General features: G+C 41.9%; 2 protein-coding genes across 6 annotated transcripts in view; one reads left to right on the plus strand and one right to left on the minus strand.

The window, feature by feature from the left end:
- Positions 1 to 861, plus strand: part of lrpap1 (low density lipoprotein receptor-related protein associated protein 1) — a 16,465-nt gene extending 15,604 nt beyond the window's left edge. Inside the window, exon 8 of the mRNA XM_080494294.1 lies at positions 35 to 861. Within this exon, the coding sequence (XP_080350420.1) occupies positions 35 to 103 (69 nt within the window). The 3' untranslated portion in view covers positions 104 to 861. The remainder of the gene's footprint in view (positions 1 to 34) is intronic.
- LOC308128655 (protein Dok-7-like) lies at positions 862 to 27,884 on the minus strand. 5 transcript variants are annotated; one of them, XM_080494291.1, is made up of 14 exons: positions 27,812 to 27,884; positions 27,649 to 27,694; positions 26,703 to 26,791; positions 24,760 to 24,818; positions 24,471 to 24,621; positions 21,185 to 21,385; positions 14,918 to 15,037; positions 11,230 to 11,343; positions 9,771 to 10,597; positions 6,024 to 6,095; positions 4,636 to 4,678; positions 4,024 to 4,188; positions 3,795 to 3,947; positions 862 to 2,664 (listed from the first exon to the last, which is right to left on the minus strand). In XM_080494291.1, exons 3-14 carry the CDS (start codon positions 26,752 to 26,754, stop codon positions 2,507 to 2,509), a joined length of 2,115 nt encoding a protein of 704 aa, XP_080350417.1. In that variant the 5' UTR covers positions 26,755 to 26,791; positions 27,649 to 27,694; positions 27,812 to 27,884; the 3' UTR covers positions 862 to 2,506. The 5 variants fall into 5 exon arrangements, with proteins under 5 accessions (XP_080350417.1, XP_080350416.1, XP_080350415.1 ...); XM_080494290.1 differs by lacking the exon at positions 24,760 to 24,818 and having other exon boundaries at positions 11,230 to 11,340; XM_080494289.1 differs by lacking the exon at positions 24,760 to 24,818 and having other exon boundaries at positions 862 to 2,661.
- Between the last annotated feature and the right edge of the window lie 87 nt (positions 27,885 to 27,971).

A 27,971-nucleotide genomic window follows, 5' to 3' on the forward strand; every position in this document is an offset into this window, starting at 1 on the left:
ATGATCCTTCACTTGTCTATTCCTGTGATTCCAGATGAAGAAACACATGCAGGACTTGTCCAACAAGATCTCCCGGCAGGGGCTCCAACACAACGAGCTCTGAGAGGCGCCGCCGTCACACCGGCGAAGGTCCAACCAACTCACACACGTCCCTTCATTCCCTTTTTGCTACTGTTAAAAAGAAAACGAATGATCTGTGTTTTCCATTGAAGATTTTTTTTTATTACTTTTTCTAGGGTACAAATTGAATGAATGAAATGTGTTTTGATTGTAAATACTCCACAGATTTTGATATAAATCAGCTGTTGTGATTGATAACGTGATTAGTTTATGTGCTCGTGTAAAAATCAACAGTGGTTAATAAATAAAACTAGATAGAAATGTGGCATTACTCCTTTTAATTGGTCTGGAATGTGTGGAAGTGACAGTAACATCACTGCTGAGGCTAAATTACAATTTAACAACTGACCAAAGGATGAGCTGAGATGTTTGTTCATCATTCGCTATGCAAATAGTACACATATTAAAATAAAATACAGGTGGTCCAAATATAAGACGAGACTAAAATTGATATAATTTCCCCCTTTCACAAGGCTGTTTGGGGCAGAGGGGGGGGGGGGGGCGTAACATATACAAATGTTAAGTTTTCCATGAAAACAATTTTTCTGCACTTGTGTGAGTAGATCGACCATAACAGAGGATGAAAATGTTTGTTTAGGTATTGTTGTTGTAGTTTTCTGTGTGTATGGCTGGTTCTGTTACTATTATTACTGAAACAACATTGTTTTTCAAACTTTTTCTTTTTAATGAAAATAAAAAGAAATGCCCATTTCCAGTTGGTCCATCAGGTAAACAGGGTCTCCAGCATTTAAAAGCTTCTTGTTAATGTATCGCACCTTCTCACTTGTCACTGCCCCGGTTTGATCACTTCCAGTAACTTCCAGACTCCAGGAGCTGAATATTTGAGTCCAAATATACTTCAGACCTGTTTCCAAGAGAAAACTGTCTCTTGGACCGTCCACTCAAACTGACCTGCTGATTTCACACAGCTGAAAACTTTGTAGTGATCAGACAATGTTTTAAAGAATCACAGAGACATGAAAATAAAACGGCAATCTTTATTATTTCAGAAGATACAGATGCCAACGATACAAACTTTAAAAAATATAGTTCCATACAATTCAGGTTGTCATTGCATAAATAAAAGTTAATATTTACACGTCTCACAGAGGGAAAAAAAAACGTCTCGACTTCTCCTCGTTCCGCCTCGGAGACGCTGATGGAAAACTGAAGCCATAAAAAGACACTTGCATCAAATATTGGACGATTTGTCCCGATGATATCTGAAGAGGGAGGCGAGAGATCCGAACAGGCAGCGAGCGTCTGCGCTCATCACTTCCTGTCCGCTCACACAGGCTTTCATTAAAGTGATGAATAACGCTGCAGGCCGACTCGGGGGGAGGGGGGGGGTGAAAAACACACGTCTGAAATAATGCCGTCTTCAGACGAGATTTGACTCTCAGATGCTTCTTCCTGACGCCGCCTCGCATTTCACATCTGATTGAAATGATCGATCTTATTTGAGAAGCCGCTTCCTCTCCAAACTGGGAGCTTACAAATACAACTCCAACTAAATGACAAACGACCGAGAATTGAATTATTAGAGCTTCCAGGGAAGCATCTGATTTTACAAAATCTCACAGTTGTATACTGAATTTGAGTTCTGGGAGCAAAAATGCATAAATAAATACAACTCGTTATAGTTACACAGTTTCAATTAAATTATCTTGCTATATTATATGCACCTTTACGCCCCGGCCTGAAGAACGTAAATCAGAAAGACTTTCACTCTCCACATTTGATTAAAAAAAACAAAACAATCCAAGCTGTTGTTTTTCCGTTTCCCATCTGGAGCAATGAGCCCCAACCCCTCCCTTTACACTCAAAGCAAAGCAGTCATCTTGAGAAAAAAAAGTTAAAAAAAAAAACACATTTTCCACAACCCTCAACAGATGCAAGTGCTATGAAGCGAAGCAAAGTAACATTTCATGGATTAAAATGGTAAATTTAAACACAATAATATGAGAAAAACACTTAAACAAGAAAAAGATGGCAGCTGCATAAGAGACCTCCCAGACTTTTAAGTGGAATGGACTGTTTGTGGGAATTTCTGAACACTGTTTAAGTACGACGATCGACTGTGGCAACGATTCCACGACAACGTTTTCACATGAAAAGGCTAAACTCCCTTTGCGTTTTGGGTGTCGGTTTACAACAACACTGCCACTGAAAGCACCACTTTGTTCCTGTTTAAGAGCGTGTGTATGTGCTCTCAGTACAAAAACAAAACGGCACCCACTCGTGGCACGACAGGAAAACGAAATAGTTTTGAAAGTGTCGCTGGGTAAACGTAAAACTGTCGCGAAACCTAAAACGATGCGTTTTTCACATGAAACATTGTCGCGTAAACGAGGCTTGCGCTTGAGATGTTTGTTTATAAAATAGCTTATTGAAGATGGAGAGAATGAAAACTGTGGTGAAGCGCCGTCACGTCGGGCGTCGCAGAGTCACTCCGGTGGCCGCCGCCACCCTGAACAAGCTCCGCCCCCGCCATGGCGCGGGTGTCGAGGTGTACAAAGCCGACGGGGTGCGCTTCAATAACTGCTGGGAAACATAAGAAAGGTCATATCAACTTAAAAATATGCTGTGAACATGTATTTCTTCATCAGTGATTAAAAGATGCGTCACTTCATTGAAATTGAAGCAGTTTTCTTCGTGTGGCTTTTTCACAGGTCAAATATCTGTGACTGTGCTGCATAAATTAACAACATTAAAAGAAATTCTTTCTTTTAAGCGCCTGTTGTCACGGTGATTCATTCATAAACATTCTTCCCGCAGCTAATGGAAAAAAACTGAGGATCTAGACGAAACTATACATTTATTAAAAGGCCAATCATGATGGTGGCAGTGACTGATTCTTGCAGCTACACTACCAAACAGACATTAAATACATCTAAACAGAATTATTGCGCGAGTTTGACTAAAAGTAGAATGATCGAAGGAGGTCTGAAAGTCAAATAGCCTGTGGAAATAATTAACCTCTTGATCAATTGTCACGAATTCCGTGCGAGAGGAATAACCAGAAATGTTTTTCACTGCTGACAGATCGCTGAGGTCGGCTTCATTCTCAATAGGTTTGATTCAGGCATCGTCTCCTCATGAGCTCTGCTGCTCGACACTGCCCCCATTGGCCATCAGTGGTATTACTCTGCTACCTTGAAAACATAAGTAATGGAAAGTAATGAATGCAGAAGGACAACATGCAGCCCGGTTTTGATCTTAATTATAACACTGCAGTAATATTAAGTTTTTCATGTAGTTTTAGTGCAAAAAATATGAAAATGTTTCCATTTGATGAGCTGGAGCACTTCTGATCTGCTCTTACTAAAAACAGTGTGGACGATCGAAAAACAGCAGTGATTTTGTGTAAGGCCTTGTTTATTTGCTGTCGAGAGGTCGTGTTTAACACTCTGACTAAATGTTTTAGTGAATAAACTCACCCGAACTCTTCCACATTCCAGTTTCGTTGGGCCTTTACCATCATTTATCGCTTGTGCTCTAAATAGTCATGGGCAAATATAAGCACATTACCCGGTTTCTCTCTGTATTGTGTTCACGTGAGTTTAAACTCTCATGAGCCACATGTACATAAATTATATTGGCATGATAATTACTGTGTATTCTGGCCCTGCGTTGGGCATTATGTTATTCCAGCGGTAACAGATGTGATTTACCTCTCCCAGCGCTGCGTGAACTGGGCTCCTGCAGGTTAATGTCCATATACGTCAACTCTGCCCTTTTCGCCTGGTGGGGGCCAATGTGGACGTTGACATAATTAACGGTGGCGTCTGGAGGTGCGGACGCTTCGTGAGGAGACCGGTAGAAACCTGAAGGGGGTGGGGGGGGGAGAAACCGTAAGCCTCGACGTGACAATTCCCTTCGTTAGAAATGTTTTAATCTTACCACCGCAGGTTGATGTGGGTCCGAGCGCGCTCGGTGCGACAGGGTGAGGAGGCGGCGGTGGGGGGGCGGAGGGGGCCAGGGACGCCGCTGACCTCTTCAGACAGTCCTGCTTACAGCCGACGTCCCCGCCATCGCCGCACGGCGCTCCCACATACAGGAAAGAGCCTGTGGGCGGATTTTTAACGCATTAGTTTAGATTGACACGTTCACAACGGGACTTGGTGTGGAAGTTAACGTCCAAGTCGCGATTATTTCAATGTCATTTAAAGGATGTAATTCAGTTCTTTTCCCATTTGCTGCAAATATACTTCAGGTTAACATATATAGTTTAAGGCAAAGCTCAATTTCAAACCTAAACTAGTCTAACATACAGTATATATATACTGTGTGTGTATATATATATATATATATGTCTAGGGGAGTGCAGGCACAAAGATGGATGGATAAATGGAAAAAAAGAGTTGACTTGCAGTCACAAGTAAAGTTGCTCTACTTCTTTTTCTTTTTTCCATTAACTTGTAATGCTGATTAATTCCCAATTTCAACTTTCACGATATGTAATCATTAGGTTTAGTGGTAATACTTCAAAAACAAATCTGCACTCAAACTCACCTTGTGTATCAGCAGAAGCCGGCCGGGTTGAAAAGTTGTCAGCCTAAAGAAATCAAAAGACATAAATCAGTTTTTTTTTCTTTTTTTTTCTTTATTCTGAAGCATCACTGGATTTCCATTATAAAGTTCCCTTTTTATTACATCTCGCTTGTAAAGAATAAAGCATGTTTGAGTTTTCCCTTTCCTTTGATTAAAAATGGTACCTTGCTGCATAACTCTCTCAGAATAGCAGCCTCTGTGGGCACAACGATGAAGATAATAGGACACTGAGTTTCCACTCGTCCCTCATGACTCTGTGTAGTTCGCTGCTATAAATACACAAACATTTATCTGTGGCCTGTTGGTCCATACTGGAGCTCCAGTGCAGAGCCACTTCGAAGTGAACTGATTTAGTCATTTCCACATTCTTCCGGTCCGTGTCTCTCTTTGACTTACGCTTACAATAGAGGTTTATACGGTGTACCCCAGGGAATCACCGAGTCCGTTATTATTCATCATATACATGCACTACACCGCTGAGATATAGTTTGACCATTTCCATTGTTCTGCAGATGACACGCATGTATAGTAACAGTTACTTTTAACAACTTTATATTTCATTTCTTGTGTGTTTGTAGTGAATTACTCCAAATCTGAAATGATCATCGTGTCGACTGAAGGGACATTTTTAAGCTATTAAATAAGTTTAATGTGCTTTTTTCTTCTCATCATCTTCCTCATTATTGTTGTTATTATTATCATTATCATTATTATCATGTGACAAGTGATCAAGGACATGAGAAAATGATTGATGTATATTTGTTTGTCTGTCTTGTCAAAAGTTTTTAGTTGCATTTTGTTTTAGTTTTTTTCTTTTCATCTCTTTTGTGTCTTGTTTTGCGAAGTGCTCTACTGTTTGAAATAAATGAAATAAATCATTGCTTGTGCCTCACAATAACAAGTCGACAGTCACAGAGTACGTGATTAACGGTGAGGTGCGTGTTTGATTTCTGTGATTTGTGAGGCGTTTTCTGCTGATGAACACTGGCGCTTTGTCCCTTTCCTCTATGTGTCTTTCTTTCTTTTAATCTGCATCTGATTTTTTTTTAAAAAGGATGAATGAATGAAATTGTTGCAAAAAGACAGGATCTCCATTTTCACACCTATGTAAAATACAAAAGTCTTGGATTCAGATTCTTTGTAGATGACTACTGATTGTAGTATTGAGGCATGTAAAAGAAAATGCAGTTGGACCTGTATGTTTTTCATCAATAACTTTTATGAGTGCGTCACGAAGGGTTAATTTCTTCTGAGCTTCCATTGCCTTGCAGTGGAAAGTGTCCTGCTTCCTCTTCCTTAACCCTATAAAAGCTAATTTATGACTCTAAAGTGGGCAGATAGGATCTTACCTGAAACAGGCATCTGCCCCTCACTGACCGCCACTGCTCCGGTGTAATGTAGTTGTCTGCGCCGAGGATGCACTGAGTGGGGGGACGAGAGCGGTTAGAATCAAGAAAGGTTAATCACTTTTTACTGGCTCGGAGGGAAACGTCGGCTTTTGAAGGTTCGATGGGAAAACGAAATGGATGGAGAAGAGAGAGACAAGAGAGGCTTGATTGCGGGGAGGAGGAGGGAAAGTGTAGGCCAGGAGGTGAAAGAATAAAAAAATAAAATAAAATAAAATAAAGCGCTGAGTGGACGGAGCTGACATCTTTAAAGGTGCCAGACGGGAGACAAAAGGGCGTCTCGGGCAGACATGAGCGACAGTGTGTCCCAATTTACCGCTTCCTCCTCCTCCTCCTCCTCCTCCTCCTCCTCCTCCTCCTCCGCAGCTCGGAGGACGATTTCCCAGCCTGCACTTCTCCTTCAACGCAGGCGGCGCCTCATTATCAAACATGTAGATTTTGAACTGCTGACACTTTAGGGATGATAAATAAAGGAAACTGGTTTGTGCCTCCTGCAGCAGGATTCTCCTCTCCCAGGGTTTCTGTGGGTTTCATCACTACTTATTAACTCTGTCCGTCACGTTCTGTTTCCAATTCTCCTGTCTTCATCATACACGATGTGTACACACACACACACACACACACACACTGTTAGAACTCACGAGTCTTTTCCTCTCCTGCTCAGAAGTTCATTTCGCCTCTACGAGGGAGAAACGCTTTTCACAACCCGTCACAAAAATTAATTAGACACAATGCAGGGAAGTCTGTTATGAGTGCTTTAAAGGTCTCAGACAAAAAGAGTCAAACAATAGATGCAGACAGGTTTGTGACAGACATCCACACCAATTAAACCAGGTCAGCTTTTTAAGTTGGTTTTTTTTTTCAAATCTTTTATGCAAGACTATAAATTATGTATTCAAATGTCAGACTGTTATGATCAGCTATGATCACGTTTGTCATTTTATCCATTGTTATTTTTGCCAGAAACAGCTGCAGTTTGCTCGCAGATCCTTTAAAAACTGGGTTTCGGTTGTGAGGCCTTAAAGAGACAAATCTATTGTTGAATGCAGTTCAAGGGTGTTAAATCTAAGGCCCGTGGGCCAAAACCGGCCGCAAGAGGCTCCAATCCAGCCCCACAAAAAAAATCAAGCAAATTGTAAACATTTTGAAGAAAATGCTGGGCTTTGGAACTGAAAAAAAAAAAATGCATCTTGCATCAGCTATAGAAGTATTTTTTACTGGAAGATTTCATTCAAATTTGCTTCCTCTTAAGATTGTAGAAATGTTCGATAGAAATTGTTTGGGTTTTTTTCCATCATGTACACTGAAAACCAAAACAAAGAAAAGCTTTAAAGTTTAAATTTAAAGGTTATTTATTGCACTATTTTAAGTATCCGGCCCACTGAACATGAAATTGGACCGCATGTGGCCCTGAACTAAACTGACAACTGCACATCAGGAACTCCCTTAGAGAAAAAGCATACATTTTTACAGATGTGGCAAACTGGTCGTCCAGTGACAACAAGTTTTTCAACATTTAACGACAGAATTTTGCCTAATGTATCCCGGCCACTAATAAAGGGGCTTCATCGAGTTATAATAAAGTCTTGCAGAGTGTAATTATGCAGCAGGAGGTCCAGTCACAGCACAGTAAGAAGGATCCAAAAATAATTAAAGTTCTGGCTGCTCTTATCTTTGTGTTATTCGGGCCAAAGTCATCCAAAGTCACTTAAATTAGATACCCATATAAAAAAAAAAAAAAAAGAAGAAGCTACAAAGTGTGAATAAGCAACTCCTAAAAACTAATATAAATGCCAGAAGCAACAAAAAGAACCAGTGGTGTGGTGCCAGTGGGGAGTGTTTATGAAGTCAGGACTTCTTTTATTAAGAAGTAACTGTTGTTTAATCATCATCCGCTCTTCTTTTTCTGCTTCTGAAGCAAACTGTACTTGGCTTTTTGCAGTGTGTTCCACCCTCTAATGATCCTTGAAGGCACTGAATACTGTAAATCACAATTACAAAAGCAGCCGCCCGAGTGAGCCATTAATTCAATGTATGTGCGTGTGTGCGCGCGTGGGCAGATAATTGCTGCTTGAGGTTCTGGTGCATCAGTGGCAAACACTGCAGAGCTGAATAACACTGAGAGGCGAGAGTTAAAATGACGGTACGAGAGCGGAGAGGAGAGGAAAACTGCATCGCAGAAGTGGACCCTGATTATCCAGGCTGGCGATGAGGCATGTTGATATGACAAGTTTGGCAGAGTTTTGCCCCCAAAGAAACTCTGCAGATTTGATCATTTTAATAGATTGGTAGAAATCTTACAAAATGTGCATGTTAAGGTCTTTTTTTTCCCTTCAATCCAATATTTATGCAATTCAGCTCAGTGGGGGTCTCAAGCTGAACATGGACAAACTATATAATATATTTAAATGCTAAACTTTACATATGGAAGGCATTTCAAAGAGTCAGACAAGATCAATCGTATCCACTCGTTCAACACAACGTGGCTTTGAGTGTCTTTCAAGTTCTTTCTACCTTTATGTTTAACATGATGGGGTCAGTAATTGTTCTGAGACCGAGGAAAGTAAAGAAAAATAGGAAAAGAAAAATTCCATACAATGGACATTTTTTTCGTTGTTGCGACGGCAAATTCTATACGGTCAGTCTCATACTGGCACCATTGACACCTCAGTTCACGCTGAAGCGTTTGTGCCAGACCTTTCAAGTATTTTCTCATCGAACTGCCAAGTCAAACCAGGACCGTTGGCATATTGAGAGTGAAAAATATACGTGGGGCTTGTTGTGTGGTGGCAGGCCTTGTGCCAGGACGTCAACGTAGCTGAGCTCAAACCTGCTCTAATTGTTTGTGACGGCAGGTGCCAGCCTGGAAAGCCTCAGCTGTCATGTCATTCTCCCTGTCCGCGCTCGTATCGACGAGGAGAACTTGTTTTCCTCTCAAAGTAGTGGAATGGTTACGTAACATGTATTCGCATGAGAATAAAAATGACACTGAGGCTTTCAGAAAGGCAAGCAGACACATGCAAGCAGACAGCCGCCAGGCTGGCGTCTGTGGGAGAAAAACCCAGAAGTGATCAGGATGATGACTGTAAACATTTGTTTTCATTTAATTTCATGGGAACATAACAGCAGACAGAGGGTGACAGAGGAGAGGAGATGGCCGGCGTGACGCGGTGAATACCTGAGTTTTTTGTTTGTTTGTTTGTTTGTTTTGTTCTTTGTTTTGTGTCCTTTTGTTTTTGTCTTTGCTATCATTGTTGTGATTATTTTGGTTTTTGCTCTATTGTTGCTCAGGCTGGTTTACTCTCATGGCAGTTGGAAAATATTTGGATCACTGTGATTATTGTATTATAATGAAAAAAAAGAAAAAGAAAAATGTATGTCGCACCAACAAGGGTATTGTACCTATCTCCCCACCCAGTCTATCTCTCTGTCTTTCCTCTCCTCTCCTCTCCTCTCCTCTCCTCTCCTCTATCCTTTCACCCCAACCAGTCAGCAGAATTCCTCCACCTCTGAGTCTGGTTTCTGCAAAGTTTCTCCCTGTTGGGGGAGTTTTTCCTTTCCACAGTCACAAACACACCTGCTTGCTCATGTGGATATGTTGGGCTTTTCTATTTTCTCTATAAAAGCACAATAGAATGACTGTAATGTATTTAAAAATGTCTTTTTTTTAATAAAAAAAAAAAAGAATACCTGAGTTTCAGCAGCACCGAAGGCTCCGGGGAGCAGCGGCGGCGTGGGTGTGGAGCTCCCGGCACTGTCAGCAGAGGGCGCCCTCTCGCTGCCCCAGGAGTGCGAGCGCTGCATCGCTGCCTGATGCTGGGCTCCCAGCCCCGAGGTCAGACCGCCGGCCGCCTCGCCGCCCCGCTCAGGCGGCGCTCTCTGGGCCGACCGGGCCGCCTGCAGCAGACTCCTCGGGGTGTCGTACCACAGCTGCAGCAGGTTGGGGATGTGGTACTCGTCACTGTGCCGCCGAGACGCCCGGGAGTCGGGCCTGGAGGAGCAGGAGGAGGAGACGCGAGAAGAGACGGTCTCTGGGTGGGGCGTGGGCTGCTGAGGAGGAGGAGGAGGAGGAGGAGGCGAAGAAGGAAGTGACGGTGCAGCAGGGAGACTCGCCACGGAGCCAAACTCCTCCCCTCCTCCGTGACTGGAAGCGTCCAAACTGCCTGTACACGAGGAGAAGCTCCCGGAGCACGACGACTGGCCGATCCCGATCCCGCTGTCCAGCGAGCTCTGCCGCCCGCTGTCATGGAGGCCGCGGGAGTGAGGCTGGGCGGAGGCCGGCCGGCTGGCGGAGCCCGCCATCACCGCGGCGAACAGCCGGTCATCGGAGCCGGTCAGAGTCTTCAGCGTGGACGAGCTGGACGCCATCTCCCCGGACGGCTGCGACCGGGCCAGCGGCTCCATCCAGAAGGTCATCGGCTTGCTTCCATAGCTGGCGTCCGACTGGCTGGAGGAGGAGCTGGAGATGCTGCTGCGGTCGTCCGGGGCAACCGATGTGCTGTAGCTGTAAGTGGAGGCTGGAGAGGAACATGAAGTTATTAGAGCCTCATGAAAAGATTCAATGACAAATTGCATGGACACTCAAATGAAAGAAAGTTTAGCGTTACGCCGACGATATTATCATCAGGTTTAAAAATATTTAATTATACTGGCTAATATATACTCAAGACTCTGAAATCAGTTTTCTATGATCACTTCTCACTTTCAGCAGTTTGAGCTATTTGAAAGTGTTTCTGTGCATCATTAATGAGCATGAATCAAAAGTATTTGCAGACGTCAGCAGAACTGAGTCCTCAACAATCTGCAACATTATGATTATTATTGCCGATGGAAGGAGTGCGATTACTCGCCTCAATAATGGAGTGTTTACTCCTCTGCAGGCTCGCACGCGTCAAAATAGAAACTAGCAAATAATCACTCTAGTGGAGCAAAACAAACCACGTCCGTCTCAAAGTGTTTGGATAAAACCTGCCACTGCTACTTCTGTTAACCACATTCTGCTGAGTCGACATCGTTCACCCAGAGACGCTGTGCCCCGTCTCAGAAGATAACGCAGCCTCCTTTTACACATTGTTGAAAGCAAAATCTTCAGAAAGTCACTGGAATGTGTTGACCTGAGCTACCGGATGGAGTCGACGGATTCAAGCACCTGTGCTGCTCGCCAGGCTGCAGTGAGACAACATGCTGAGCCGTTTCTCCAGGTCCGACGTCTCCTGACTGATTCGCTCTTCTGCCGAAGACGCGTCGGCGCCGGGATCCGCTGCTGATAAACACACAGTCCAAAAGTTCACAACCAAATAATTTTTAATACAAAACTAAAAGAGTCTCAACTACAACAATAATCTGAACAAACAAGTTCAATATTGTGATGAAAGTAACTAATCTCTTAAGACTATATTTGGAAAAACTCCTTTCAACTTTAATGTATTTAAATTATGCCTTGTATCTTTACACAAAGAGAATAAAACTCTCTATTAGTCCAGACTGAACTTGTGACAAACTTTTCAGAATTTACTGCAAAAGATATATTATGCTGAAAACAAACCGTGTTTTACAGAGCCATACACATAGCAGCAGAAATAAAAGTTCAAATTATGGCTACAAATTATTGATAATGAAATACTATTTTCTAGCCATGAATTCGCAATACAATACGCCACGGAATACTATAAGGTGGCCATGGTATCGGGATTTATGACCAGGAAATAGCAATTTGTGTCCAAGAAAGACTATGATGAAGCCATGGTATAGTAATTTGATGCCATGAAATAGTAATTTATGGACACAATTTAAACTTTCATTTCAGAAGTCACGTCAGGGGTTTTATATAAAATGAATGATACAAATAAAAACAGAAAAGAAATGTTACAGGTGGTAAATACAGATTGATTTTTTTTTTCATGCTGCTTTAATCATCTTTTTCTGTGCAGAACTGAAGCTTTTTCCTCTTTGAGCTGCACCGGAGGATTCATCACAGGCAGCCACAAAGATCTTTCTGTTATTTATTAAATATTAGCTGAATAGTTGAGAAGGTTAATGTTGGGTAAGATTATCTACGAAAATGTGAAGCTGCAAGTCTGTGAATGTCTGCGTGTGTCGAACTGTCGGTTTGTAAATGTAACATCTCCCTCAGGACGCTGAAGGCGCCTCGACGACGCTTCAATTTAGTGTAAAACTGGCACATTACACACCTGATGCCTGCTGTATATGCATATCTGTGAAGGTGTGTGTGTGTGTGTGTGTGTGTGTGTGTGTGTGTGTGTGTGTGTGTGTGTGTGTGTGTGTGTGTGTGTGTGTGTGTGTGCGTCGCAGTATGTCAGTGTGTGAGTGAAGGTGTCAACAACCGAACCCCTGGACCGCCGTCCGCTCCTGCTGAAGTTCCTTCACCCGCTCGGTGCTAATTTTAGCGAGTCGGCAGCCGTGAATGTGGTGAGGTTACAGAGGCCCCGTCACGACCCCCCGACCCCCCATCACCCCCCCCCCCCCCCCACACACACACACACTTTTCACCTGGACGTTTTTCCATTCGTCTTCACTAAAACTGTCAATAATCATGAGCACTAATTCGGACCACGAATGAGGAATATATAATATAATATAATATAATATAATATATAATAAAAGTAGGAGTGTGAGAGAAAAGTGTTTTTCGGTTTCTGGTAAAAGCAAGAGATGAAAACAAAAGTTAAAGAGGACTTGAATTTTCAGGTTTGACGTTGAAATATATAAAATCTGATTGAATAAACAAGAATTTTTATTTCAGATGTAGAAATATCAAGGGGAGATTGACTTAAATCTATGAGTTAAAATATGAAGGAAAATGTATGAGGAGTCTCTATTTGTTAAGAAAAAGTTAAATAAGCCGATGAATATAGTGTGGAAAAATTATTATTTGATTCAAAATGTATCAAGAATGTATAAAAGAAAATAGCTACATTTTTTAATTAGTTCCAGACATCTGGTAACATACAAAATACAAATACATATTAAAAAGATAATATCACTATCATTTTCCATATTTCTTTCATCCAGTAAACAAAACCATTTTGCAGAAATAAAACTATTGAAATATGCACTGTACATATCTGATGTGTGTGTAAATAAATATACGCAGTATAAATAACGAAAAAGAAAATTCAGCATTTAAATGAGCCCTCCAACATTTCTATGAAACCACATTTCTGTGTCATTTTCTCTTTTTTTTTGTAAATATTCATGAATGTTTGCACTTTATTGCTTCTTCTTTTTTTTTTTTTTTTTTAAATAGTCTACAGCTGCTTTGCCCCAGAAATACACAATCCAGGAGCAGAGGAGAAAAATACTGCAAAGCAAGAAACATGGATGTAAACAATACGCATCTGCAAGTGCAAAATGAAAGGTTGATGAGGAGAGACACAGATTTAGCACGTTTGTGAGACGCTGAGGTTGCAGCGCGCACCGAGTTTCCCTGAGAAGTAATGAATAAACAGATAAGACTTTGTGAGGAAAACTCCACAGGACTTGACTGACTGCAGCGAGGCTCGAGGCTCGAGGCTCGAGGTCCAGGCCGACCTCCAACTTCTGCTTTGATTTGTGGCCTCAGCAGTTTGAAGCCTCGGCGGGGCATAAATAATTCTGGAGGAAATGTATTGATCAGTGTGTTGGAAATGATCAGGAAAACGGAGTCTGAGTAAACATTTTTCAGATCCTTTCCAGATCGAGTCTGACTCTGCAAAAAAGTTTTTCTTTCTGCAGCTGATAGTTAACCCTTCGTCCGCCGAGTGAATGTTCGCGTTTTATGGCCACAAATTATTTTATTTTCTATTTCGTGGTCAGATATTTGTAATTTATGGTATTATTTCTGGGGCTCCACATAAAAAAACAACCCCAAAACAAATACCCATACTGGATAAATATATCTACACCATTCACAATACATCTTTTCGTGAACAAGCTAACGATGATGAGCATTTACGTTTTAAAAGGAGCTTTCTATGTCGTCATTTTTATTATATTCATGTTTTATTATATTATTAAGCAACATGTTACTATGGTCTTGGCGCAAATATTTTATGACATCATTGGCTTTATTGACTTTAATATGGGCAATATTCTTATTATACTATTGGCAAATATTACATTACTGGATAATACAGTACATTATTGGAGAATTCAAATTCACTGAGAAAAGAAAGCGATCTTTTGGCTGCTTTCTTTGACAAGTTGAAATGACATTTGAACAACATCAGAGCAGGAAAAGCCTCAGGACCCTTTTACACGACAGTTTCACGTTAAAACGCATCCATTTTGCATTTTCGAGTGTCCATGTAAACACTGTTTTCATGACTTGATCTCAAGCGCGTCGAAAAATCGTGCGGCCCTGACGTCTTTGCATGTTTACAACTGATCACGAGTGTGGAAGCACGCCATCGCAGTGAGTGAGGCCCGTCTTTCCAACATATTCAGGAGCTGTCACGTCCTCGCCACGGGTCCCCCTCCGGCTCGTTCGACGGAGAGCGAATGCCTGTGAAATTAGCTGGACGCTACGAGAGCAAAGAAGTCACACACAAAGCCGTGACCCTCTAATCTGCAGGGCGACCCCTGGCGCTTCAAGCATGTGGCGTTTCCATTGAAGCGTGGAGCCCGGCACAGATTCTAAACACAAAGCAATAAACAGGCAGTAAACCTGAGGATGGGAGTCAGAGAGTCGCATTCCGACGGGACTCGTGGTTCGGTGCAGGGGGGCTGATTTGAAGATTCTCTCTTGAGTAAAATATTCTCTTTCATGTGAGTGTTTTGTGTATCGTTTTTCTTTTTCCCGATGCTTTGCTTGAAGTTTGCACGTGTTGATGTTTTACCTGGCAGGTTAGGCCGCAGGCCGTGTGGCGCCCTGCTGGGCGTGACGCCTCGTACGACGCAGTCGAACAGGAAACTGATCTGCTCTCCGTCTGAACAGGACAGGAAGAAAACTCCAGCCCCTGTGGAGGCGGGGGAAACAGAGAAAAGAGACTTTGTGACGAAGACCCTGCAGAACGCATGCTAAAGACGCTCAGGCAAAGAAAATGCCTGTGATTTACTAAGAACGACATCATGAGTGACATAAAGCTCAAACATGACCATTCAAATGAGGAATTGGTGGTTTGGCGGCCAGATTGGAGCCTCTTGCGGTCAGTTTTGGCCGACAGGCCTTATCTTTGACATCTCTGATCTAACATGACCTCCTGCCAGCATTTTTGCTTCATCTGGAACAGTTGCATGGTTTTTATAGACTGAAAAGCTTCAGTCGATCAGTCCCAAAGTGTGTAAAGGAAAAAATGATAAATATCTCGTTGGAGAAAACAGTGTGGTGACGAACATAAGCAGTAGTCAACCAAACGGTGAAGATTCAAGTAAAATAAATTTTTTGAGCAAGGCCACACAATATTCATTCGAGTTCAGAAGGCTGCTGTAAAAGCAAGGCTGCTCTTTGAGCTTTTCTTCTAAAGGTTACGTGAAATGTCCATCAATTCAGCGCCTACTGTCCGATCGAGCCCACACAGAGGTAGGCGTGAGTGAAAACACAAGAATGGCAGGAGAAAAAAAAAATCATCAGGGAGAAAAGGAAAACACAAAGTGGTTTCTAACTCAGGTTTAGAAAGGAGAAAACATTCATCTTCTTCTAAGTTTGCTGCTAAAATATACATATATATATATATATAATCATGATTACAGTGTTTATATAAAATCGATTGCTAATTTTCTTCGTTTGACTTATGAATACTTGAAGTTCAAAAATGAGCCGCAGATACGAGTTTTAATTACGCAGCAAAAATGTTGACACACTACAATGAAAACACACCACCAGAGCGCCGCGCCGCTTCTCAGCCCGACTAATTGAAAGGAGTTGAATCATTGCCGAGTATTAAACCTAATGGATACTTATCAGCTTAATTAGCTGTTGAGCATTTCATGGCTTCTTATGAAGACGGTGGGAGCTTTACACAAGGAGATGGGGAAAAAAACCAACCAATCATGATGTGTGCACTTCATTGGCGCAACAGTTTACACTCTGCCGTTGGTGATAAAGAGGCGACTGAGAACGTACAGTGTGAAAAGCAGGAGTTATAAAAGCTTCTGCACAAACAGTAAAGAGTAAGGGTGAGGGAAAACCGCCGCTCTGAGGTGAACTACGACCTCTGGAGGTGTCACCAGCTCACGGCAGAACTCTCCAGAATGATCCGGATTTGAACCTGAATTAGCTGTTAAAATCCCACTGCAGTGCGTCTCATCTCGCGTACGCCTCCCGACCTGCCGCGGTTTCCTCCCTCATCGCGCTGCACGGCATCGCAGCGAGGACAAAAAACACCAAGTCCCTCTAAATCACGGCCCGCCGACAGCCGTTCCACGTCCTTTGAATACACGATAAAGTCTGCTCGTTCGACGCTCTCCTACACATAAAAACATCGCCACCAACCTGAGGAAGCTTTTTTTATCCTCAGCTATTCCAGGAGCATTTCTCAGGCGCTATGAGGGAACGTTATCGCAGCGTTAATCGCGTAATTTAGAGAGAACTTGTTGTGGGAAATCCTGACCACTGGACAGAAAGGCACGAGGAGAAGATGCAAATTTACAGAAACAAACATACAGAAACATACAGAAACGGGGACAGATGTGAGGCATCACTGAATCGACACACAGAAGACAAAGACGTGTGCAATTAAGAGAAAAACATGAATTTTATGGTCCAGTAATATGATCAGTTCTGGTTTATTTGGTCACATCAATAGTAACACTACCGATACGAGTCGGTTCAGTTGTCATGTTGTGGGTCATCAGGAGTATTTGAATGTGTGATATGAGGACAAAAAATCACGTTTCAAAAACTAAACTCAAGTCACACTCAGATAAATGGATTATTTCCAACACTTGTGCAAAGTTGAGGTATTAATACAAAACCTGTCTTTTTATAAACATAAAGGATAAAAAGAAATGAATGCATACTCTAATCAAATACAAGCTATTAAAGAAATACTCAGAAAATTCAATCATACAATAAAATGTATTCAAATAATACTGCAGAGAAACACTCCCAGCTATAAATCGCATTGAGAATGAACATTTTTGACGCATGTTGTTCATCAAAGGGTTCAAATTAAAAGTACGGCATCTGTTGGAATGAGATAAGCTCGGATTTTCATTGTTTTATTTTGAAGATATGTGCTAATTTCCCCATGAACGGGCCTTATCAAGTCCATGTTTCTCAACAATACGTAGAATAACGTCATCTTCCCTCCTTGTAACAGAAGCAAAGCTTCATTTTACTGAAAATAAACACTCATTCTTCTTGTGTGTGCGTGGCACTGCTGTCGACCTGGTTTGGTTCTATCCGGTAACAAGTTAACAGGTAACATTTTATTAAAAATCAAACCCTGTTTGCAGGGCGGAGAGACAGTAACGACAAGCAGACAGTCCGGAGATACTGAAACCTCTGAGGGCCGTCGAGCCTTCGGATCGCCTGACAAAGCGCCTGCTAAAGTTGGATCCCGCTCTGACAGAACCTGAAAAAAGCGAGAGAATAACCCCGGGGGCACCGCAGAGAGCGAGAATACTTCAGAGAGCGCGAGCACAACGTGCCAGAGGAGCACGTTCACACGTGAGTCAACACACTACAACAGCGGTGTGTTCAGGTCCGCTTCGGGACGACGGATTGCCGACACTGCACGTCAGCTTCGAGTTGCTTTTTATCTGTGGCCGTCCAAACACCGAAAGACGGCGTGGGCGTGTGAGAGTCCGTGTGCCACTGGGGTCGACGGGAACACGTGTCGACCCGATAAGCCAGAAAAATATCTGTCCAGCTAAGACGTGGGCTCGGCGCCAAAACACCATCGATTACAGGACACGTCGGCCTCATTATCACGTCTAATAGAAGCCCGGGCATTCATTTCGCTCCGTACGCTGCCGCAGAGAAACGGCTCGTCGTGTCGCGGCCTGCTTTCAGCTCCGCCGCCACAGATGGGATCATCTGAGACGCAGCCGACTTTCACAATGCAGCTGCAGCAGAAAGAAAAGCTCCGGGTTCAAGCAGCGTCGCACCGGGGAAAAGAAAAGGCCTCCAGGGAAAGTAGAGCAGATGAGAGGCCGAAAAGAGGAATTCTATATTAAAAAAAAAAATATATATATATATATATAATATAAAATGCAGAGTAATAAAGAACTATGAGTCTTTAGTGGTGTAATTATACAACAACATTTGCACGGATGCCGGTGGGATAATCTACGATGGAAATGTAAAAGCAAAGCAGCATAAAGTGTCAGTGAGACGACGAGGTGGGAAAAGAAGAAACCAGTGATAAACAATACGGACGCCGGTGCTCATACTTGTTAAGACTGCTTTAGTGGAGTTAAATCATCAGCACATCATTCGGTCATTCATTCCGCATTTGTTGGGACGTGATCACAACTTCCACATGTATTTGCAACACATTCGCCAAAAGTTCTCACATGCTCAACTCAAGTAAAAGTACAAATACTTCTGGAAGTTAAAGTACCAATTAAACTTCTTTACTGAAGAAAAGTTGAGAAATGACATGTGAAGAACCTGAGTAAACATGAATTGTACCAGTTTTTTACATGGTGCGCACACACACACACACACACACACACACACTTATTAATCTTATTCTTGTAATTTATCAACTTATATATAAAGAGAAACTCATTCAACAACTTTTTACAAAGTGCTTTACAATGAAAAAAAAATAAAAAATTAGGTTTCCGAAGGGGCTGATGAGTAGACATAAAATTCAAAGGACTGTAAAAGTGAGTTTTAAAGGAGTTTTTCGATAGATACTGAATCTTCTTGACTTCTCTCCGTGCTCTGGTTGCTTGAGAGGCTTCAACCATCAGCAGTGACGCAGATCATGACTCAACTTTATATAAAACATTAAGAACTCCACCGAAAACTGTCACTGATGTACCTTCATCGCTTTTTCTGCAGTTTCAGTAGAGATAACTGTAACTCTGAATAGTGGAGTTTATTACTGGTAATGAATCAGCTTAAAGGGAGTAAAAAGTGCAGATATTTGTGTTTTAACGTAGTGAATCGACTCATTAACTTCTGAACTCCACGTGTTCAGACGTTTTGTGAATCTCATGAGTGAAGTGCTTGCAAGAGATTTTGAGTTATGCATTGATTTGCGACAGAATAGCAAACATCTTTTATATTTAATTAAATATTTTTTCAAAAATTGTCAAACGAACCAAAATCGCACGAATTTAAGTCAATCCACTGTTCCACAATGTAGGTATCTGCAACCAAAGAGGCTAAGCATGATTTGATTTGTGCGCTGTTCCTACATCGTAACCTGGAATAGACAGGAGAGTTAGCCATCAGATTACTTGTTAAAGGATTAACTGCAAGTTTTTCATTTAAAGGTACCTCTGTTTTTTTATTTGGCCAATGTGGGTCCAGATTACTGACATAACGCACGGTGAAAATCTGCAACTTTTACACTTTCCACACTACATTAGCATGAAATAAATACTGTGTGGATGAATTAATGAAAGAATGCACACTGAAGGCTGAATCTTGCTACCAGAGGGGCTTTTGTTAGCATTTGCTTTTGTTAACATTATATTAAAATTCCTTTTCTAAATGAAATGATCAGGTTCTTCATATTGAGTTCTGTAAAAGGTGAATTCAATGGAAAGGTTCACAAAACGTATGCTGCTGCTTGCGATGACTGTGTTGTATTTGGTGCTCTAAATAAAAGCAAATGAATGAATGAATATTAAAATGTACATGCAGGTCCAAGAGTTTGTCAACACTCTTTAAATTCCTTCACTGTGTCGGTGAGCGTCACACGTCTGGACTCAATACAAATAAACATGTAAAAATGTAAACTAACACTGGGTTTTACTTCACACCCACACGAGGAATGTCACTTTCTCCCCTTCTGTCTGTTTCCCCTGTCACGCTAAGAGGGCCCCTTTCCTCCTGCCGCACAGCCTGCTGGGTAATATGCAGATGAGGCGGATTAGAGGGCCGCGATTGGCCGAGGAGCAGCGGGGGACCTGCTGATTGGCAGCTTGTCCACGACAGAGGGAGGCTGGTATTTATAGCCGCATCTCATCACATCACTGAAACCAGAGCCTGTGGACCTCATGGTTATTCCTGTACACACTCAGAAAGACACACTGCAAACGTGCACACGCACACAGACACACACGCACACACACACACACACACACACACACACACACAAACTTCTAGTTTCTGATTGAGGCGACTGTGAGGAAAAAACTTTCTACTGTGGAGAAAAGAGGGAGACACTTTGAGGAGCCTGGAACAATATCTTATTCATAAAATACACACACACACTTCCAGAAACATAAAGCTGCCTCTCATTCTTTGCATTCAAGCCTCCATCAGATGGACATTCAGATGATACTTGAACCCTGGCGCGCACACACACACACACACACACACACACACACACACACACACACACACACACACACACACACACACACACACACACACACACACACACACACACACACACACACACACACACACACACACACACACACACACAGTGCTATCTAACAGGGATTATTCGAGACTATAAACAACCACTTTAAATCATCTATTTTTATAGGAGTTGGTGGGAGTTTCCATGTGGAGTTTGCACGTTCTCCATGTGCATGTTTACCTTTGTCTGGTTTCCTCTCAATTCCAGTTAGTTGGTGATTTAAAATTTCTTGTAAGAGTGTGTGTGTGGTTGTCTGTGTCTTCTGCCTGCCAGTTATCAGATTGCCGTCACATCTGCACAAAGCTGTCAGATTTTTTCAAAGACTGGCTCAGCTTCTCCGTCTTTAAGGTGGAACGAACTACTTATGTTACTTAATTTCCTATGTTATAGTATTTTATGTTAGAATTTGACATAACACAATATGTCATGTTGCAATGTTGTGTTACGATAAATAAATGTAAATGCATTTTTTTTTTTTTATCACATTAAAATGGGGTTTTTCCGGCTGCGTCACATTTGCTACGGTTCCTAAAACAGTGTGATCCTCAGTGAACACATTACAAACAACATGATCGATACTGACGGAATCCCAGACGGTCTGGAGTTACTCACAGAGTCCACAGCGAGTCCCGCCTTCGAACACGAAGCCGTTCGGGACGGCGCCGTATCGTCTCAGCGCCGACAGCTTCCAGTGGCCGACGACGAGCGGAGGGACGCCCCGGCTGAGCACCAGCAGGTTGTTGCACAGGTGGAGGGAGGCGGAGCCGCTCTCCAGCTTCGTGCCGGGTTCCACGTTGACACTGAACCTGTGGACTGAAGCGGAGAGACGACGACAAGAGTTCACAACACGATCTGAAGACTTACGGATACTTGACGGATCATTAACTCTACAGATTATCAGTCATGATAGAAGTAAAGCACTGAAGCACGTCAGGATCACTCTCACACACACACACACACACACACACACACACACTCATGCATTAACACAAATATAAAAGGATGGCTGTGGTTAATGATGATAAAGTCGTTCTTTAAGCTCTGCTGCCTGTAATTTGCCATCACTCACATTGTGCAGATGGGATTTATTCAGTGCCAAGGTCTGCTTCTCCTTCTTTCAGTCTAAAACTCTGCATTTAAGCTCAAATACAGACACGAGGTCCGCGAATAATAAGAAGCGCTGAGTGTAAGTGTAAGTACAAAACTATCTGTATATATTATATCAATTATATAAAACTATAACAACTTTTTGTGAGGAGTCAATGAATCAAATGAGGATAAATTCATTAGAACAATTCTGAATGTGGAAGCTTCATTTTCACCATGTGCGTATTTCATGTTGTCCTCCATCCTCACACAACAGAAACGTTACAAGTTCTCAGACAAAAAACATCAAATGAAAACACAAGAACCCAACTGATGAGAGAGTGAAAACAGTCGAAACGTTAAAACCAAGCAACTTTTTAATGCTATTCATAATGAGGAGAGATTATGGAGTTCCATAGTTTCTGATGTGGAATATTAATTGGGCTTTACGGTAGAATCGGTACATTTGAAGAAAAAAACAAAGGCATTTCTTGATGTTTAGTTCAATTAAGTCGTCAGATTAAAACTGAATATTTAATATAGCACGTTAAGTTAGTTATTAAATTAGAGAGTTAGTTATTAGATTATTATCTATGTAGTTTTATGGTTGACAGTCACTTTATTAACAATCCAACTTGGTCGTCTATGCGTATGAACGTCCATGTCCTCCCATTGTTACTGGCAAATGGTTAAAGCACTTTCCCGACATGTGAACGGTCCCTCAAGCTCTTTACACTGTTACTCACGCTCACACACCAAAGGAGGCGGCGGCCATGCAAGAAGCTCAATCCACCCATTGGGATTCAGTGTCTTGCTCAAGGACACTTCAACATATGGACATGAGGAGATGTCCAATGAGCCACAGCCCCTAATGCTTATAACGTATCGTTCTCTGCGCATGTGAGCATGAGACTTCATTAGGAAATTACATTGTTTTCAGTGTTTCTGTCTAGATGAACATAATTTTCAATATTTTGCCGTTTAAAAGCAAAAGTTTTCGGAAACAAAAACGATGGGTTTTCGATTATCCTGAGTGGTGTGTCTTTGGAGATCCGGATATGTCGGCATTCAAACATTCCTATGCCTTTTAAATGGACGAACAAGATGGAGCGCTGCACACACACAAACACAAAATGAACGCGACAAAACAGATTAAGCATTAAATCCTCATATGGTAAAAAGAGTTCGAGGAACAACAGAACAAAACATCTTATTATAACGTCTTCAGAGTGCAACACGTCGGCAAACATATTAAAAAGTGACATAATCATTCGATACAAGCGTATTCAGATGTAGTGAATCACATGTTTCATTAATCAGTTTGCATAAAGTCCTCCCGGCATTCCGTGTGATCTGACAGACGCGTCTGATGTTTCATATTCATGAAGGCAAAACGCGATAATTCCTTAATGTTGCTTATTTTGCACGTCTGTCAGATGCAATCCTGCACACCTTCAGTGGATCAGCCCCTCAGGGTGTGAACTCATCACGCTCCATCACGGGGAGACAAACTATCGCCTCAAATCACAACTCACACAAGTAACAAATCAGCCGACCAATCGTGTTCAGGTGGGAGTTGGGAGGAGAAGGAAAAAAAAACAACACACTCAACACATGCAAACTCCATCAAACCAGGGCCTCCTCCCTCAACCAAAATGAAGCAACCTTTCAGCAACTATGAACTGGAAAAAGCAACATCAGAGGAATTCAGCGTCTCGTAGCATCTTTTATAGTTTCCTCTGCTCTCGACTCTCCAGTGAGAAGATGAAAGCTCCGGGGGCGACGAGGCAGACTTCGCCGACACAGACAGAAGTTCCATCATGTCTGTCTGCGAAAAGTGTAATTTCTCTACTCGTCTCTCGCGACTGAGTGACCCCAATGTTTTCCTCTAAACCTGCACAAATGACGGCGGAGTCGAACAGTCTGCCGCATATTTCAGCCGTCGGAGCACTTTGTGCCGAGATCACACTCGACAGACAACCTTCAGGCTTCAGCACTTCTGCGGCACGTGAAAGTTCAACCAACTGACGACGTCTTAGGATGTGAACCGACACAAGCATTTGGACACCTCGTCATCTCGGAGGTGACAAGCAGCTCCTCTTCGTTGCTTTTTTTTTTTAATTAACCGAGTACATGACGCCTAACTCTCAGTTCCAATATTCTCATTCACACAAGCCTGATCTGGACTTAGAATGAAAAGGCCGCCTGGAAATTAAAGCCTGTTTTCCCTGTAAATGTCAAAAGAGCTCAAGAAATATTTGATGTCCTTTCAAGACCCTTAAATGTTCTGTCATTCAAACTAATTAAAGTGATCAACAAACTTTTTATTCCTTGAAGCTCAAAAGGTTTGGTTAAAAGAGCCTTTCTCAAAAATATATATGGTGGAATCAAAATATCTGCAAAGGGCAGCTTATTAAACTAAGGCTTTAAAATACACAGAGAACAAAGGATCAAACCTAAGATTTAAAGAAAAAATAACACGATGGTAAAATAGTAAGATGAGGCAATAACTCAATGAAAAGACAAACAGCTAAAAAAAATAAAAATAAGAGTGAGTTAAATGAATAGTTATATAGGTAGAAGATTATTAAATACATGGTTAAATAGATGGGTCTCTAAGCTTTTAAATATGTAAATCGGATGATGCCTCATTGTGGAGTTTTTTTAATCTAACTATAAGGACAAAAAGGCCACAATCTGGACACCAAAAGCCTCATATGGGAATAGAATAGAATAGAATAGAATAGAATAGAATAGAACTAGAATGGCCTTTTATTTCCTGAGCTGATGACTGTGAGTCGCTCCCACTGACCTTCTCCCAGGCTGTAGCGGATGCGGGCGTCCCAGGCCAACATGGCGTCCCGGCTGCTGAAGCCCAGGACCAGCGTGTGCAGCAGGCAGAGGATGGAGAGGGTGTAGGAGACTCCATCAAACCCGGGGCCCGGCTCCACGCCACAGATCCCCTGGAGGAGCAGCAGACATGTTCATTAAACACACTGAGGAGCGGAGAGATTCCTGCCGTCACAATGGAAACGCGTCGGTGATGTTTGTTTTCTTAATGGTGATGTTTTTTTTCTTAATGGGCTCGGGCTGCAGCTGACCGAGGTCAGGTGCAGTCTGACGTCCGGTGTGGATTCTTTTCCAGCCACGTGGCGACAAACTGAAACACGAGAGCAAAGTAAAAACAGTCTCAGACTCACTAACGCTCCAGGAGACCTGGTGACCCCATTTTATCTCTGCTACCTGGTTTTTAGTTTACTGTTTTAAAGGTTTAAGGTTTTAGCAGTTCTTTAACAAATTACAAAGTCCCTCACAGAGTTAAAACCTACATATAAAGTAATATTAGATGTAGAAAAGTTTACTGCCATGACATGTGGCTAAATGCAGTTTGTTTATTTTCACGTAACTGGGCTTCAATAACTGATCAAATTTTATTAATCCTCTTGTGGAAATTCCTTTTTGCACATCAACTCATTTCTATTTCTAGGATACGAAATGAAATTTACAGGTTGATGGTTTAAGTTAATGGTTTAAAATATCTTGAAATGCATGGATCATTTAATTCAAAGATGGCTAAATTCTCGTTACTACTTTTGTGTAGTAAATTTGCGAATGCATTTGCAGAGTGAGCGCATCAAATTATTAGTTCCACTCTTCTTGGGGGAATTTTAAGATTTAAAACAGATGCAAAAAAAAAGAAAACCCTCATGTATAAGTATAAAACAGCAAATGGAGTTGGTACATCTATATAAAGATGATTCATTAAAAATATAAACAGGCTGAGTTGCTGCACACAGTGAGTCTCCATCTTGGTCAGTATTAAAGCAGTGATTGTAAAAAATTTATCCTTTACGATACTAACAGCACTAAAACTGGAGAAATAACAGTCATGATGACGATTTCAGTGAGTAACTCTGACGATGGAAAGGTAATACTTCAAATAAGGAAAATACATAAATATGGGAGACTTGGAATTTCCCATTCTAACAGTGGGAAGTTTCAGAAGCTAAATTCACGCCTCTATGAGAAATCATATTTCATAATGATTTAATAATATAATTCATTTCAGTTAATGGCATCAAGGAACTTTCATATTTCTTTATTTCTTTTATCAAAAAATTATATTAACACTGACTGAACCAACAGTTTGTTTTAGTCCTCATCACCTAGTAATGTGCAGAGTTCTGAGGTGAACCTATTAGTGCTTTGTTCTGCAAACCTTTTAGCCAAGAAAGTCATTTTTTAATTCTACTGATGAAGTTTAACTCTTGTGGAGCCACGAAAAACAGCTCAGAGACATTTTGTTATTTGAGCCAAACTACTTTAAATCGTATTGATGAAACTAAAGAAGCCAGTAAAGTTTTGTCTGGATCAGCCCTGAATTAATCAAATCGTCTTTTTACTCTCTTTATATTTTAAATGTGTCGTCTCTGAAGGTTTGTACATTGTGCAACAAGATGAAGAAAACTAAGACTCACTGATTCTTAAAAGCTACGAGAGGCTGAGAAGCTTTCAGGAGGTTTCAGGCCACCGTGGCTACTGCCATGTGGTAAACTACCAAATGGGAAATGGGACTTTCCCAACTGGTAAGTTTCCCAGTGTGCAATTGCGTGAATGCTGAATTTGCTTAAAATGTTGAATCAATCCGTCTCATCATCAGTTCATAAAATTTTTAAGTTTGATTACATAATAAACGGAATGAGAGCGTCACGAGGATCAGTTTTATCAAGAAAATCAAGAGGAAGTGGAAACTTCTTGTAGTCCCGCAGCTATACCACAAGTTAAATCCTGAGTCTAATCAATTAATTATGAAACTTTAGCTGAGTGTCATGAGTGAAACACTCAGAATGAAAGAGTTGACTGAACAGACTGATGATTATCAGTGCATTACTTTATCAGCGAACTAGTTATTTATATGTTTAGTCACTATCTTTCAAAATAAAGTCCTATTTGTCAGTGGTTCAGAGTTGACGACAGAGGCAGCAGGAGGATTGGAGTGTGTGAAGTCAAACCAAAGGTGAGCCGTTGATCAAGCTGAACGTACCTCCAGCGTCACACTCAGCCTCTCCTTGTGGCCGCAGCCTTTCTCCTTCCATTTCTTCTTTTCCTTGTGCACCAGCAGCGACAGGCAGTCTGACGTGCACACACACAAACACACACACACACAGCGATGGGGCTGCACTTTACAGACCAGCAGACACAAAAGTAAATGTTGTCTTTAATAACTGAATAAGAAAAGTGTCACTTTCTGTGATCCCTCGCTTGCATGCCTGTCTGACTGGAGCCACAGCTGTCATAACACAGCCTGAAACAATGAACTGATCCACCGGCACAGCTGATGATGAAAGTCAAGGCTCACGCGCGCGCGCGCGCACACACACACACATGGGGCAGAGTTGCTTGACATTATTCTCGCCACTCTTGCAGTTTCTTCAAGGACGCAGCAGTAGCCCTCCAGGCCATATGTTTTTGTATGCTGACAGGCTCAGAATCTGTCCTCACAGCTTCTCAAGTGAAGCACTTTTTTTTTCTTTTTTTTTTCCCCCAGACATGCTGCTTCTCTCCCCCTGCCAAGCTTTCAAGGGGAACCTCTGCTGGACTGAGGCAATGTCAAGGTTTATGCGTTTTTGGATGAGAAGGCTTTCCGGTAATTAACCTCACATTTGTAGGCAATTCCAGTCCCAGACTGTTGATTTGAAAGGTGCAAACAGGAATGATCTCATGTCTGTGCTGTTTTATATCACCTCGGGGTTCAGTTTAGTGGATTTTCCCCGGATCGATTGACGTATTTTGCAACGTCCACGTGCGCAGACCCCGCACACGTTGCGTTATGGCGCACGGCCAAGAGACAGGTTGGCACCATATAATTGGTTATACAGCTGGACATTAGCGTGGATTAGTAATGGGAGATGTCTGAGAATAAAGTGGTGTTTGTGTTCATTGTGAGAATGAGCAAATATTGATAGTAAATCAGACCCAAGAGAACTCACCTGCGACTGGAGAGGGTTTCCGAAGTACGACCCAGCGCGTCTTCCACTGGGGACAAGTTTGCAAAAGAGACAACAAATCACTCAATATATTCCCGGCGTTGGTGCGAATGAACTGAGGTGCGTTTTAAAGTATCAAATGGACAAGAAAAGTTGGGTTATTGACCTTTTTTCCATCTCTAAATTTGACTTGTCCCTCCGCGACAACTGTATCCGTCATCTTCTGTCATGGTTCCGAGCAGCTGTGTGTGTGTGTGTGTGTGTGTGTGTGTGTGTGTGTGTGTGTGTGTGTGTGTGTGTGTGTGTGTGTGTGTGTGTGTGTGTGT

The sequence above is a fragment of the Blennius ocellaris genome (genome assembly GCF_963422515.1).
Source record: "Blennius ocellaris genome assembly, chromosome: 3".
In the NCBI taxonomy this organism is placed as follows: Eukaryota; Metazoa; Chordata; class Actinopteri; order Blenniiformes; family Blenniidae; genus Blennius; species Blennius ocellaris.

Coding starts and splice junctions, on each gene's coding strand:
- LOC308128655 (XM_080494288.1), bottom strand. CDS start 27,865: ATGACGGATACAGTTGTCGCGGAGGGACAAGTCAAATTTAGAGATGGA. Junction 15,038..21,184: donor CGGGACTCGCTGTGGACTCT/GTGAGTAACTCC, acceptor CCGCCTCCACAG/GGGCTGGAGTTTTCTTCCTG. Junction 6,096..9,770: donor TCGGTGCTGCTGAAACTCAG/GTATTCTTTTTT, acceptor CCCCCCACTCAG/TGCATCCTCGGCGCAGACAA.